We start from the raw sequence: 12,237 nt of genomic DNA, 5'->3' as shown, positions 1-12,237 counted from the left end.
ACAGTAACTATAAAATGCTATCCAGTATTAAGATTTAACTCAATTTCACCTTGTTAAGATGTGAAAAACTGCAAGTCCTAGAATGGATGAAATTACTGATTTTTTAGATAACAATCATCTCATAAATAACAAATTCTATGGACATCCTGGTACTTCCAACCCCAAATTCCTTTAGCCTTTCTTGACATATCAGTGAAATAATATCATTTATGAGTCATACTATCAAGACACCACTCCCTTAACCTAGATAAAATTCCTTGCTAGACTTTCTTGTTCATGTCTACTCTCCCTCTGCCACCCCATTTATTCTCACACAGTAAATTTTAAAAGCTTAATCAGCTCTCATAATCCCCTTAATTAGACAAGTGGAATAGTTTTCTCTGGTCTTTTAAAGAAAATTGTCCTGTTATCTGCAAGGATCTTGAAGTCAGGAACTTTGCCTCCTAGAGGGCGTGGCTTTGATTTTGTTCACTGTTATCTCCTTAGTGCTTTGAACATGGTTGGTGTCTAAGAAATGTCTGATGAATGGAATGAATTAATGAACCTGGCTCTGGCTATGTCCCAACTTCTCATCTCATCAAGCCTTCTCCTTGTGCAGGATGCTGCTTTTGGCCTTTCTCCTGTTCCCTCAAAACTTCCCACCAGGTCTTTGAAACTTGTTAACCTCTCTACAAGAAATGATTTTACCAAAATGCTCTGCAAGGATAAGATCTCTACTTTTTAAATGGTACTTCCTCAAAGACATATAACTTGTTTAAAAAATCCCCCACCCCAACATAAATAGCACTCCACCCAAGTCATTTATTTCATCTTATAATTATGAGTTCACTGTATCTCACCAGATTTTTTAATTCTAGGAAGACACAGACCATGTGTTCTGACAGGAAAAAAAAAAAAAAAAACATATATTCAGTGCCTATCCCAACATGAAATACATACTACAGGCTTAATAAATAACTGTTGAATGAATGAAAAGACAGAGAGAGACATCAAGTGCTTCTAGCACCTTACTGCTTTGGAAACAATCTTTATGTAACAGTTTACTCACATTACAAAACTTTACCCAAAATATCATTTTAAACTTTGCTGATTATATCTTCCAGCAAATATGTTTAATTTTTTTAAGGTTCTTGCTATGGTAAGAAGTCTTAATTGTCAAAAGATTTTATTAAGATCTTTTTGTTTACATTTTCTTCTGATGTTTTTATTTTTAAAAACTCAGTTCTTTATTTCATCTAGAATTTAATGTGATGGAACTAGATAAGTGTTTTCCAAATGATAGCCATTATAACAAAACATTCGTCTTATCTTTATATTATCTCTGGATTCAATTCTGTTTCTTTTGTATAGTTATTTATTTATATGCCAGTACCACATATTTTAATCCAGTGAATCATGTATCATGATCTACTTAGGTAAGTCATCCTGTATTATTCTCAAAAATAAACTGCAAAATCGTTTGGACATGTTTCAAGAACATTCCCATTGCAATTCTGTTACACTTATAAATTTGGGGGAAGCTGACATATTTATATTAGTGTTTCTAACTATGCAATAATGAAAATTATGTTCCATCCTTTCCATTAATGTGCTATTTATTCCATTTCCTTATCTGCCTAACACTTCCAAAATAATGTCAAATACTAATAAGCACAAACATCTTTGACCTCTTACTAACTTTCGTGAGCATTTCCATTATGTGATCACCAGTAAGCATAATGCTGGCTCTTAGTTTGAGATGTGTGTTTATAGATACCTTTATTGTACTATTATTTACTCAAACCAGGCTATAAAATATCATTCAGTTATTATTTTATTGAGTTTTTTTGGATTGATTGTCAAAATATATAACATTTTATAACAGCCAACAAACACCACGAAGTTCTCTTTTCCTTTCATCTAAAACAAATAATCATGTATTGAGTCATTCTGTCATTCGTGAAATAAACTCCTTTTGGTCATGTAGTATTTATACTAATCCTATCCTAACACTAATCCTATCTGCTAATATTTTATTATAATGTTCATATCTAAATACATAAGCAAAACTGGTTTGAAGGAGTTCACTATCGTTGTTTCATTTATTTTTTCTAGTGGGTCTCACTATGTTGCCCATGCAGATCTCAAACCAGGGGCTCAAGAAATCCTCCTGCCTCAGCTTCCTGAGTAGTTGGGACTACAGGTGCACATAACCTTGGAGGTTTCATTTTTACCTTTATCCATTTTTTGGAGGGGGAGGTTATCCTTTTTTCTATAAATGGTTTTGTTTTGTTTTGTTTTGTGGTGCTGGGGATTGAACCCAGGGCCTTGTACATGCAAGGCAAGCACTGTACCAACTGAGCTATATCCCCAGCCCTATAAATAGATTTAATTATTTCTGCCAACATTTCAATTTATTCAACAAACATTTTTCAACAAATATTGTGGATTTCTCAAACACTGGCAATACACAGATAAAAAATGGTTTGTGTCCCCATAAAACTCATATGTTGAAATCCTAAGTCCTCAATGTAATGGTATGAGGAAATATGGTCTCTGGGGGTTAATTAGGCTTTGAGCGCAATCCTATTCATGGGATTAGTGCCCTTATAAAAGGAACCCCAGAGAGCTCCTTGCACTTTGCCACCCTCTGAGAGGACACAACGAGAAGACAGCAGACAGCGGTCTATGACAGAGGAAGCAGGTCCTCATCAGACACTAGTACCTTGATCTTGGACTCCCCAATTTCCAGAACTGTAAGAAGCAAGTGTTTGTTATAAAAGTCACCCAATCTATGGCATTTTTGTTTTAGTAGCCCAAACAGACTAAGACAGAAAACACATAAGCCTGGTGCAAAATATTAAGTGAACAACAAGGAAGAAATATACACATAAATGCATACATGTATGATCAATATCTATCTACACATATATACAAAGCTACACGAGGAAGACTTTCACAGAATTGAAACTTAAAAGTCTTAAAGGTGAGTATAAGAAACAGAAAAGAGAATAATCATTTCAAACTTTTTTTCCTGAAGAAATCATTTACACTTGCTCTCAAAATAATTATAAACAGTATGATTATATTTCCTAGAAGATGATGCCTAATGGCAACCTGAAATTGTGTATTGGTATCACTGACGAAGCCTATATTTCTTCCCACATTATGTACATAAGACTAAATATTTGTAGAGTTTCTTATTTTTAAAAACTCATTCTTAAACTCTTAGGTTTTTCCACTACTCTTTGAATTTTACCATATTTCTTATTGTTCCCTGCCAGAATAACACTGCAGCTTTCTACAATCCTTGGCTTTTCAGCATTTATGAACTCAAAAACTGAAAGAAGTAGCACAGGCTGAAACACTCAGAAAAACAAAAGTAGCAGAGAGTAGTAGAGGTGAGTAACAAACCAAGAAAATTCTATGCCCCAACAGCATCAACCAGTCTCTGAAAATTAGGTGTGTGTGTGGTGAGGGGCAGGGGGTTCCAGAAAACTATGGGGACAGCATATATTCCAGATGATGTCATCTCATACAAAACAGCAAATCAGAATAGAAATCAGCGAAACACTCAAAAAAGACAAACTCCCCTTCCAGTAGCATGGTGAGAGCATATAAATTTAACTAGGCCAAGATACCGATTAAAACAAGGGGAAAAATACAAAAATAAATCACAACTGAAGAAGTGGTCACTCACCTCTCTCAGCATACTGTTTTCTTTTTCCTTCTGCTCCAAGAGGCTTTCTAGGTGGTGGACGTGCATCTCTGCCTCTGCCAGCCGTCTTGTTCTCTCATGGTCTTCCTCAGTAGCCTTGGCAGAAAGACCTTTGCTCTGTAACATCTCCAGAAGCTTCTTAATGGACTCATCTCGAGCATTTAGTGTTTGCTTCTGTGTCTCAATACGCAGCTCCATTTCCTCCAGGGTCTTTCGTAGAAGGAACAGCTCTTTGGCCTGCCGCTCATGTTCAGCATGCAGCCTCTGGAAGTTCTCCTCTGTCAGCTCTGCCACACAAGGTTCACCTGTCCTACTGCTACTGTCTTGCTGAAACAACTGATTCAGGTCCCTCTGGATCCGCAATTCATCCTGGAGAGCCTGGATTGTCATCTGCATGTGCTAGAACCAAGAAAAAAGAAAACCCTAAATCAGCTTCTCCCCTCAAGTAGCAAAAACAGAGCAGCTTGAGAGGAGGTGAAAACAGCTACAAGGTCTGCTTTCAGCAAATCAGGATTCACCTTACTCTGTTTTATAGTTTCTTTAAAAATAACTGAGATAATCTGCAAAATGTCAGTAATTTAACTTGCATTTACTCTAAACATGAAGCAAGATATGTATGGCAGTTCCTTGCTTGGCATAAGCTATGATAAACTAAAGACACTGTTTAAAATTAACAGAAAGGGGTTGGAGATATAGTTCAGTTGGTAGAATGCTTGCCTTGCAAGCACAAGGCCCTGGATTCAATTCCCAGCACTGCAAAAAAAAAAAAAAAAAAAAAATGTTGTGAGGAGGTGGAAGACAGGAAATCTGGAGAAATCTGAATATATTCAATCAAAATAGCTCACCAAAAATATGAAGGATATCAAAACACAAATGACTTTTTGTAAACACTAATAATACATTATTTAATAAGTGGTTTGCATATAACAGATTGTGCCAAACACATTTTATATATTAATTTGTTTAACCTTCATTATGATATGTTTTTTGGTATTGTGGAAAAAAATGAACACTATATTCCTTACACATTTTAAGAGTACAATACATTGTTGATGACCACAGGTACAGTTCTATACAGTAGATCTCTACACTTTATTCATTTTAATTGTAAGTTTATACATAATGATTGGTAACTTTCCATTTCCCCCTTCTCCCATCTCCTGGCAACCACCATTACACTCTGATTCTGCAAATTTGATTATTTTATGTTCCCAACCAACATATGCACTTTGTTTTGTTTTTTGTGATATGAGGGTTTTGTTGGTTTGTTGTTTTATTTTTTTGTATTGGAGGTTGAACTCAGGGGCACTCTACTACTGAGCTACATCCATAGCTCTTTTTATTTTTATTTTGAGACAGGGTCTTCCAAAATTTCCAAGCTGGAACTGCCTCAGCCTCCGGAATCACTGTGATTACAGGTATATAACACTGCAACCAGCTCCAACATATGTACTATTAATTTCAATTTTATGGACAAGGACACTTGGTTTAGGAAAGTTTAAGTAACCCAAGGTCACATGGTGATAGAGCTGGCATTCAATCCAAAATAATCCTCACAGTCCAGTGAAAGAAACTAGTCCACACAATTTAATACTGTGCATAAATTAAGAACAACAATATAGGTTTACATTTATTAACAAAATCTATGGTCACAATATATTTAAGTATACAAAAGCAGATTATATAATAACAAGTATACGATGATCCCAATTTTGATTTTAAAATGAGTATACATGCAAAAAGAAATCTGAAGGAATATAAACATTTGTCAATAGCTATCTATGACTATGTGTAGCTTTTTATTTTTTTTACATCCTTTACTATATTATTAAAATCTCCTACAATGTACATATAATCCTTTCATGATTAAAAAAAACACATACACACATACACTTTTACTAAAAATAGAAAATTCAGCTGGGAGTGATGGCTCATGTAATTCCAGAGACTTGGGAAGCTGAGGCAGGAGAGCCACAAGTTCAAGGCCAGTCTCAGCAATTTAGCGAGGCCCCGAGCAATTTAGTGAGACCCTACTCAAAATAAAAAGTTAAAAAGGGCATGGGGATGTAGCTCAGTGGTAAAGTGCCCCTGAGTTCAATCCCCAGTACCAAAAAAGAAAAAGTAAAAGGGGGGCAGGGGTGGATTTCAAAGATGACAATTTTGGTTCAGGACATTGTTCAATTTGCTATCACTTATAGAAAGGAAGGAAATAATAAAACGCATTATTTTTTAGATTATACATAAAAAATGAAAATATTTGGGGCTGGAGTGTGGCTCAGTGGTAGAGCACTTGCCTAGCATGTGTGAGGCACTGGGTTTGATTCTCAGCACCATATAAATAAATTACTTAATTAAATAAAGGTATTGTGTCCATCTGCAACTAAAAATATTTTTTAAAAATATTTCTGTAAAGTTATAAAGGAAATGGTTTTTGATAATTTCCATTTTTAAAAAACAAGAATTAGGGGAAATTTGTAAGTACATTTAATGTACTTATTTTATTCCTCTTTGGTTTTTTTCAAAAACAGTTTTTTAAATACCTTTATTTATTTTTATGTGGTGCTGAGGATTGAACCCAGTGCCTCGTACATGCTAGGCAAGCACTCTAGCACTGAGCTACAAGAGCCATAAAAACATTAGATGTGAATTCACATTTAAGATGTGAATTCCCATACCATAAAGTTCACCTGTTCAAAGTATACAATTCAGTGGCTTTCTGCATATTATAAGTTGTACACCAATCACCACTACCTACTCTTAGAGCAATTTTATCACCAATAATCCCTGACCACAGTCACAACCCATCTCCTCCTCCTCTCAACTCTTCCCTTTAATTTTGAGTCATATAAATACACTTGTTCAAAAGTATATTTTTTAAAATGCTTGCATATGTTTTTCAGCCCTAAAAAGGAAAGAAATTCTGATACATGCCACAACATGGATGAACCTTGAGTGTATTAGGCTAAGTGAAATGAGACACAGTCACAGACACGAACTACAGATTCCACTTACATGATGATCTAAGAGTAGTCAAATTTATAAAAGTAGAAAGTAGAATAGTGCTGCAAGGGGCTAAGAGGAGGAGAAAATGGGTAATTCTTGTTTAATTGATACACAGTCTCAATTTTGCAAGTTCTAGGATGGGGGTGATGATTTTACAACAATATGGATGTACTTAATGCCACCAAACTGTACACTTGAATATAGTTAAGATGGTAAATATTATGCTATATGTATTTTACCTCAATAAAAAATTGGGAAGATGTTTGCCATAGAATTCTACTTATGGATATTAAATACTTCATTTATAACTACTAATAAATAGTGTTCATATTATGAGTGGTACTTTCATAAGTCTATCTTGTATGCAAACTTTTCCTGGGGATAAACTGGCAAAGATGGAAATGATGGATCTGGAGGAAGGGAAAAATAACGGATTGAGACAAACATCATTACCCGATGTATATGTATGATTACACAAATGGTATGACTCTACTTCATGTACAACCAGAGAAGTAAGTTTTATCCCATTTGTTTACAATAAATCAAAATAAATATTTTAAAAAATTATGCACAATTTCAATTTTGGCATACATTACAAATTATCTCTCAAAGTTCCTGTACAGATTTTAAACTTTCACAAAACAATGTCTAGGTATGGCCATTTCATTTCCCCATACTTTTTTTTGCAGGAGGGTATTACTGGGGATTTGAACCCTTTTGACTGGTTATTTTAATTTTTTTAATATTTATTTTAAGTGGGGCTGAATATCTATTCATGTATCTACTAGTACTATGTGTTCCCTCTTGTGACTCAGCTGTTCTTTTCCTTGCCCATTTTATTACTGGGACATTTTTTCTTAATCTATTTTAATAAAGAGATCTTTATGTTAGGAAAATAATCTTTTACTTCCTGTGTACGTTACAAATATTTTTTGAACTCTTGTCATTCTTCTTTTCATATTGTTTATGGAGACTTTTAAAGGGAATGGGGTTGGGTTAGAAGGGATTGTTTACTTTTGCAATACTGGAAGATTGAAACCAGGCCTTGGAATGCTAGGCAAGTGCTCCATCACTGAGCAACATCCCCAAACCCCTCGTTTGTTTGTTTTTAATGCAAAGACATAACCTTTTTAAATAGTTTCCAGCTGGCATATTATTTTATTAGCAAATAGTCTTCAAACGCTTAAAAAGCACTACTTTTTCTTACCAAGAATAAACTTAAAATAAATTAGTAGGTATTTTAATTTATTTATATGATTCTTAAAATGCACTTAAGTGACAGCATATTTTAAAGACTGTTAACAGTTGCTGAAGTCAAGATTCTCTATAAAAAGATGTATTAAGATACTAATTCTCTGAAGCCTAGTTTCCTTCTTTACCCTTCAAGTTACATTTCTTAGGGAATTTATGCCTAAGAAAAATAAGAGAAGTTCAACAAGGAAACAGATTTCTAGGTAGAACTATTGTGCTTTTTCTGAATATTCATCATTAATTCACAGAAGTCAGGAGAAGTATATATTGGCTAAGGCTAACAGTATCACACTTTGGCACATATGATTAAATCTAGTGTGGCAATTACAATTTTGATGAAGAAAGAAAATACAACTTCTGATGTGTCTATGAAGCTCTGCTCCCACCCAGTTCAGTATAAATTTAAAACAATGCTCTGATGGGTTGCCTAGAAGGCAATTTTCTCCATTGAAATATAAATCAACAGTCCCTCTTTAGACTACACTCAAGCTAGCTTTATAAAAATTTCTGCCAACTGCTTTGGAAGACAAAAAAAGAAGTAGGCTAGAAGCCAGGCTACTCCTTCTGCAGCATATTCATAAGATAAAACGAGCATATTCACAAACTTTATATACATTTAAACAGATTCATTGATTTTAGTGGAAAGATCTCAATTGTAAGGATATTAGGAAATTTCTATTTCAGAATTCTGCTCTTGACATTGCAAAATTACCTTGCACTCCAAATTTTATAACAACACCCTACTAGTCTATTTTTCACTCTAACACTGAGCTTGATCTGGAATGGCTGAAACAGTAAAATGTGAAACACTAAAATTTACTCTTAAGGGTAGTACTATTATTACACCAAGCTGGACCTCAATGAAATGGTAGATACAAGGAACAACAAGACTGAAAATTCCCCATAGATGGGGACTATGACTTTTAGTAGAAAAATAATTTGCCTGCAAAAACAATAGTAGATCACAACAATCCCTCATATTTTTTAAAATATTTTTGGACTTTTATTTTATTTACTTATATGCAGTGCTGAGAATCAAACCCAGTGCCTCATAAATACTAGGCAAGTGCTCTCCCACTAAGCTACAACCCCAGCCCCCTTCATATATTTTTGATAAATCATCAGAAGCTCTTCTGAGGTGCAACTTCCAATAAATGAATGGTTTTCTGGAGAACACACTGATACAATTTATCCTGATTCCTGAAATAACAGAACTAACATGTAGTCTAGAGATACACATAGAGAAAAAGAATATTGTGGACACATAAAAAAGGTCATTACAAACAAAATATCACAGAGAACTCAATGTACCACTTATTAAGGTGACTAAAGTCAGAGAAAATAAGAGCATTGTATCCTATTATAAATGTTAAATTAAGAATAATTTTTCTGAAGCATATAAACATAAAAATTAATGAAACGTTTTAAATGCAAGATGCAAAAGAGTTTTAAATTCTTACTTATATCACCCCACTCAAGACAGGTGTGGTGGCACATGCCTGTAATCCCAAAGGCTCAGGAGGCTGAGGCAGGAGGATGGCAAGTTTAAAGAAAGCCTTAGCAACTCAGTGAGACCCTAAGCAGTTCAGTGAGACACTGTCTCTAGATAAAATATAAAAAATGGTTAGGGAGGTAGCTCAGTAATTAAGCACCCCTGGGTTCAATCCCCAGTACTAAAAATTTAAAAAAAAAAAAAAAACCTTAAAAAAAAAATCACCCAAGTTTCTATGTTCCTCAGGCTATGTGATATGTGCTGTCCTGACACTGTGAAAATCTCTAAAATAATACCTACCAATTTATCTCTTTGTATTTGTCTTCAATAAGCTTTCTAGAACTTATAACTGTCATCTTTTTACCCCAGGCACACCACAGTACTTAACATAAGTACTCAATCAATTGCTGACACAAGATGTACTAAATCAAATTTGGAAAAATTATTTTAAAAGTAAATGGTTACTGTTTAGTAAATGCAGTTTAAATACATAGAAAGTTATTTCTCTTCATTAAAGAAAAAGTAAATTATTCTGTAAACAATTAGTTCTATACTAGTTCATACAAGTAATTCTATCTTAAATCCACACTGGCCAAAATATAAAACACAATTCTAATAAAAATGACAATATATACTCTAGGTTTTTTTGTTCAATGTTTGGCCTGATGCAAAGAGGAGCACTTTCAGATAATTAACCACCAACAATAATCTTTCATAATTTAGTGCTATATGAATGGGTATATGAGAGAGTTCTCGTCCAAAACTAAAGCTTACAAATTGGTAAAACACAATAGTTATATACATATACTCACTTGGCGGCATCACACCCTATTACAAATTTTAAATTAACAACAATATTTGAGAAAGAGAAAAGACACAAATAAAACATTTATTTTACATGCAATATGTTCAAGTGAAGTTTCAATCTGTAGGACCACTATCAACTGAACTTATGAGTCTTTAGTCTTTAATATATTTCTACAAAAAAATTTTCTAATTTCTACCATTTAGAGGAAATCTGGGAAGTAATTTAATCAGTCTGAATCTGGGAGACTGAGATAGAGGACGTGCCTCTAAAGTCATTCATTTCTCCTAATTGCCCAGTGTTCACTCAGTTGGTGACCAAGATTTGCTTTCTGTACAGCAAAACATACTGCAAGTTCTCAATATGTAACCAAAATACACTTCTTGGACTGCTCTAAACATAAGCCAAAAACAAACAAACAAACAAACATGAAAATACAAGAACCACACCAGAGCTCAAATGGATGCATTAAATTGTTTAACACTATTTTGAGCTAGTCTAGGAAAGTTATTCTCTAAAAAAGATGTCAGATGCAAGAAAATGAAGAAATAATTATACTAAAATTCCAGCAACTACTTTTGTTATTCATAGAGAAACAATCCAGGCAAAATAATAGCATCTATCTTTGTGCTCTGAGAACCCTGTATAAAAATCTAAGTGGCAAGATAACCCAGAGGAACTGGATAAATTCCCTATTGTCAAAATTTGGAAAACAGGATTAGACATAATCCATTTTTATGCTAGCACAACCCAAATGGAAGTTAAGGAGTAAATGAAAATGTCAAAATGGGGAAGTCCTAATATGATGACCTCCTCAAGATAATACACAAGTGACAATGGCTTATAATACAGTTCTAGAAATCCCAAATACTTTTTAGTTACCCAAACTCCTATGCCATTGACTATTTACCCTATAACCTGTATTTATGCCCCTTCCCTTTTTTCACTCCTAGTTTTATTCTACTTGTCCTTTATTCTCGGCTCAGGCATCTTCTCCTTAGAAAGCCTGTTCTAACTCCCCAAACTGAATGAGGTGAGCCTTCTCAATTTCCTCATAAATACTCTCAATATAAGTATATTATTCCACTTACATCACATTATCATTTTCATCTATTTAACTTCTCAAACTGTGTGCCTTTTGAGGGTATTAACTACTACTTGCCTTTGTGTCCCCACCATATGGCACTGTGCCTGCTATATAGATGGTCCTCAAAAAAAATTTTTTTTTTAGTGTTTGCTGAATCAATGAACTAATGGGATTGTTTTTGTTTACTGGTTTTACCTATTTTACCTTTGTACCTTCCTAACTATACTGTTAAGTATTTTCAGACTTAGGATGTTTTAGGAATAACATTCTGCTCACATCTCCTGTACACCTACTCATACTCTTTAATATGCTCTTTACCCTGTATCATAAGGCTTTAAATTGGTTTGAACTGGTTTCCAGGAATTTTATTGACATGATTCATCCATTGTTCTCCTACTTCATAAGACAAGGGGCATTCCAAGGATGTCTTCTTTCCTATTCTTTAAGTACAAAGAAGAAACAGAATGGAGCTGCAACAAATCACAGAAAGCATCACACAACAATAGTGACTATGCAGACTCTACTTTCCCACAGAAGTGATGAGATTCAGTACTGCCTCTTTCACAGAAATTGGTTCAATTTAACCATCATCTAGTTCTACTAGTGTGGGGATAAATAAGAAAGACAGAAAAAGATTTTGTGGGAGAAGCACAGAAACAAGGTAGTACCCCAAACCACAAATCACAATAATAAAAATATCATACTAAGCAATGCCAAGAATAAAGAGACTCATTCCATTAAAAATAATTTTTTAAATTACTTTCTGAAAATCTTGAAAGTAAAATGAATCAGAAGTCCAATTCGTAACAACCAGGTTCTTAGTAATTAGCTTGAGAATGCTCAGTGGTGGTAATCAGTAACCAGAGGAACTACAAGGGTCTATAAAATTACTGCTCATTCTA

The 12,237-nt window shown here is 34.1% G+C and overlaps 1 protein-coding gene across 15 annotated transcripts in view; it reads right to left on the bottom strand.

Moving 5' to 3' along the window:
* ERC1 (ELKS/RAB6-interacting/CAST family member 1) overlaps positions 1-12,237 on the bottom strand; it is a 633,143-nt gene that overhangs the window by 524,882 nt on the left and 96,024 nt on the right. For all 15 annotated transcript variants that reach the window (XM_079140313.1, XM_079140314.1, XM_079140318.1 and 12 more), the window contains one exon: positions 3,680-4,096. In XM_079140313.1, the coding sequence (XP_078996439.1) occupies positions 3,680-4,096 (417 nt within the window). The remainder of the gene's footprint in view (positions 1-3,679; positions 4,097-12,237) is intronic.

Source organism: Sciurus vulgaris (assembly GCF_902686455.1).
Source record: "Sciurus vulgaris genome assembly, chromosome: 5".
Classification (NCBI taxonomy): Eukaryota; Metazoa; Chordata; class Mammalia; order Rodentia; family Sciuridae; genus Sciurus; species Sciurus vulgaris.
This window is presented reverse-complemented; position numbering and strand designations above follow the sequence as displayed.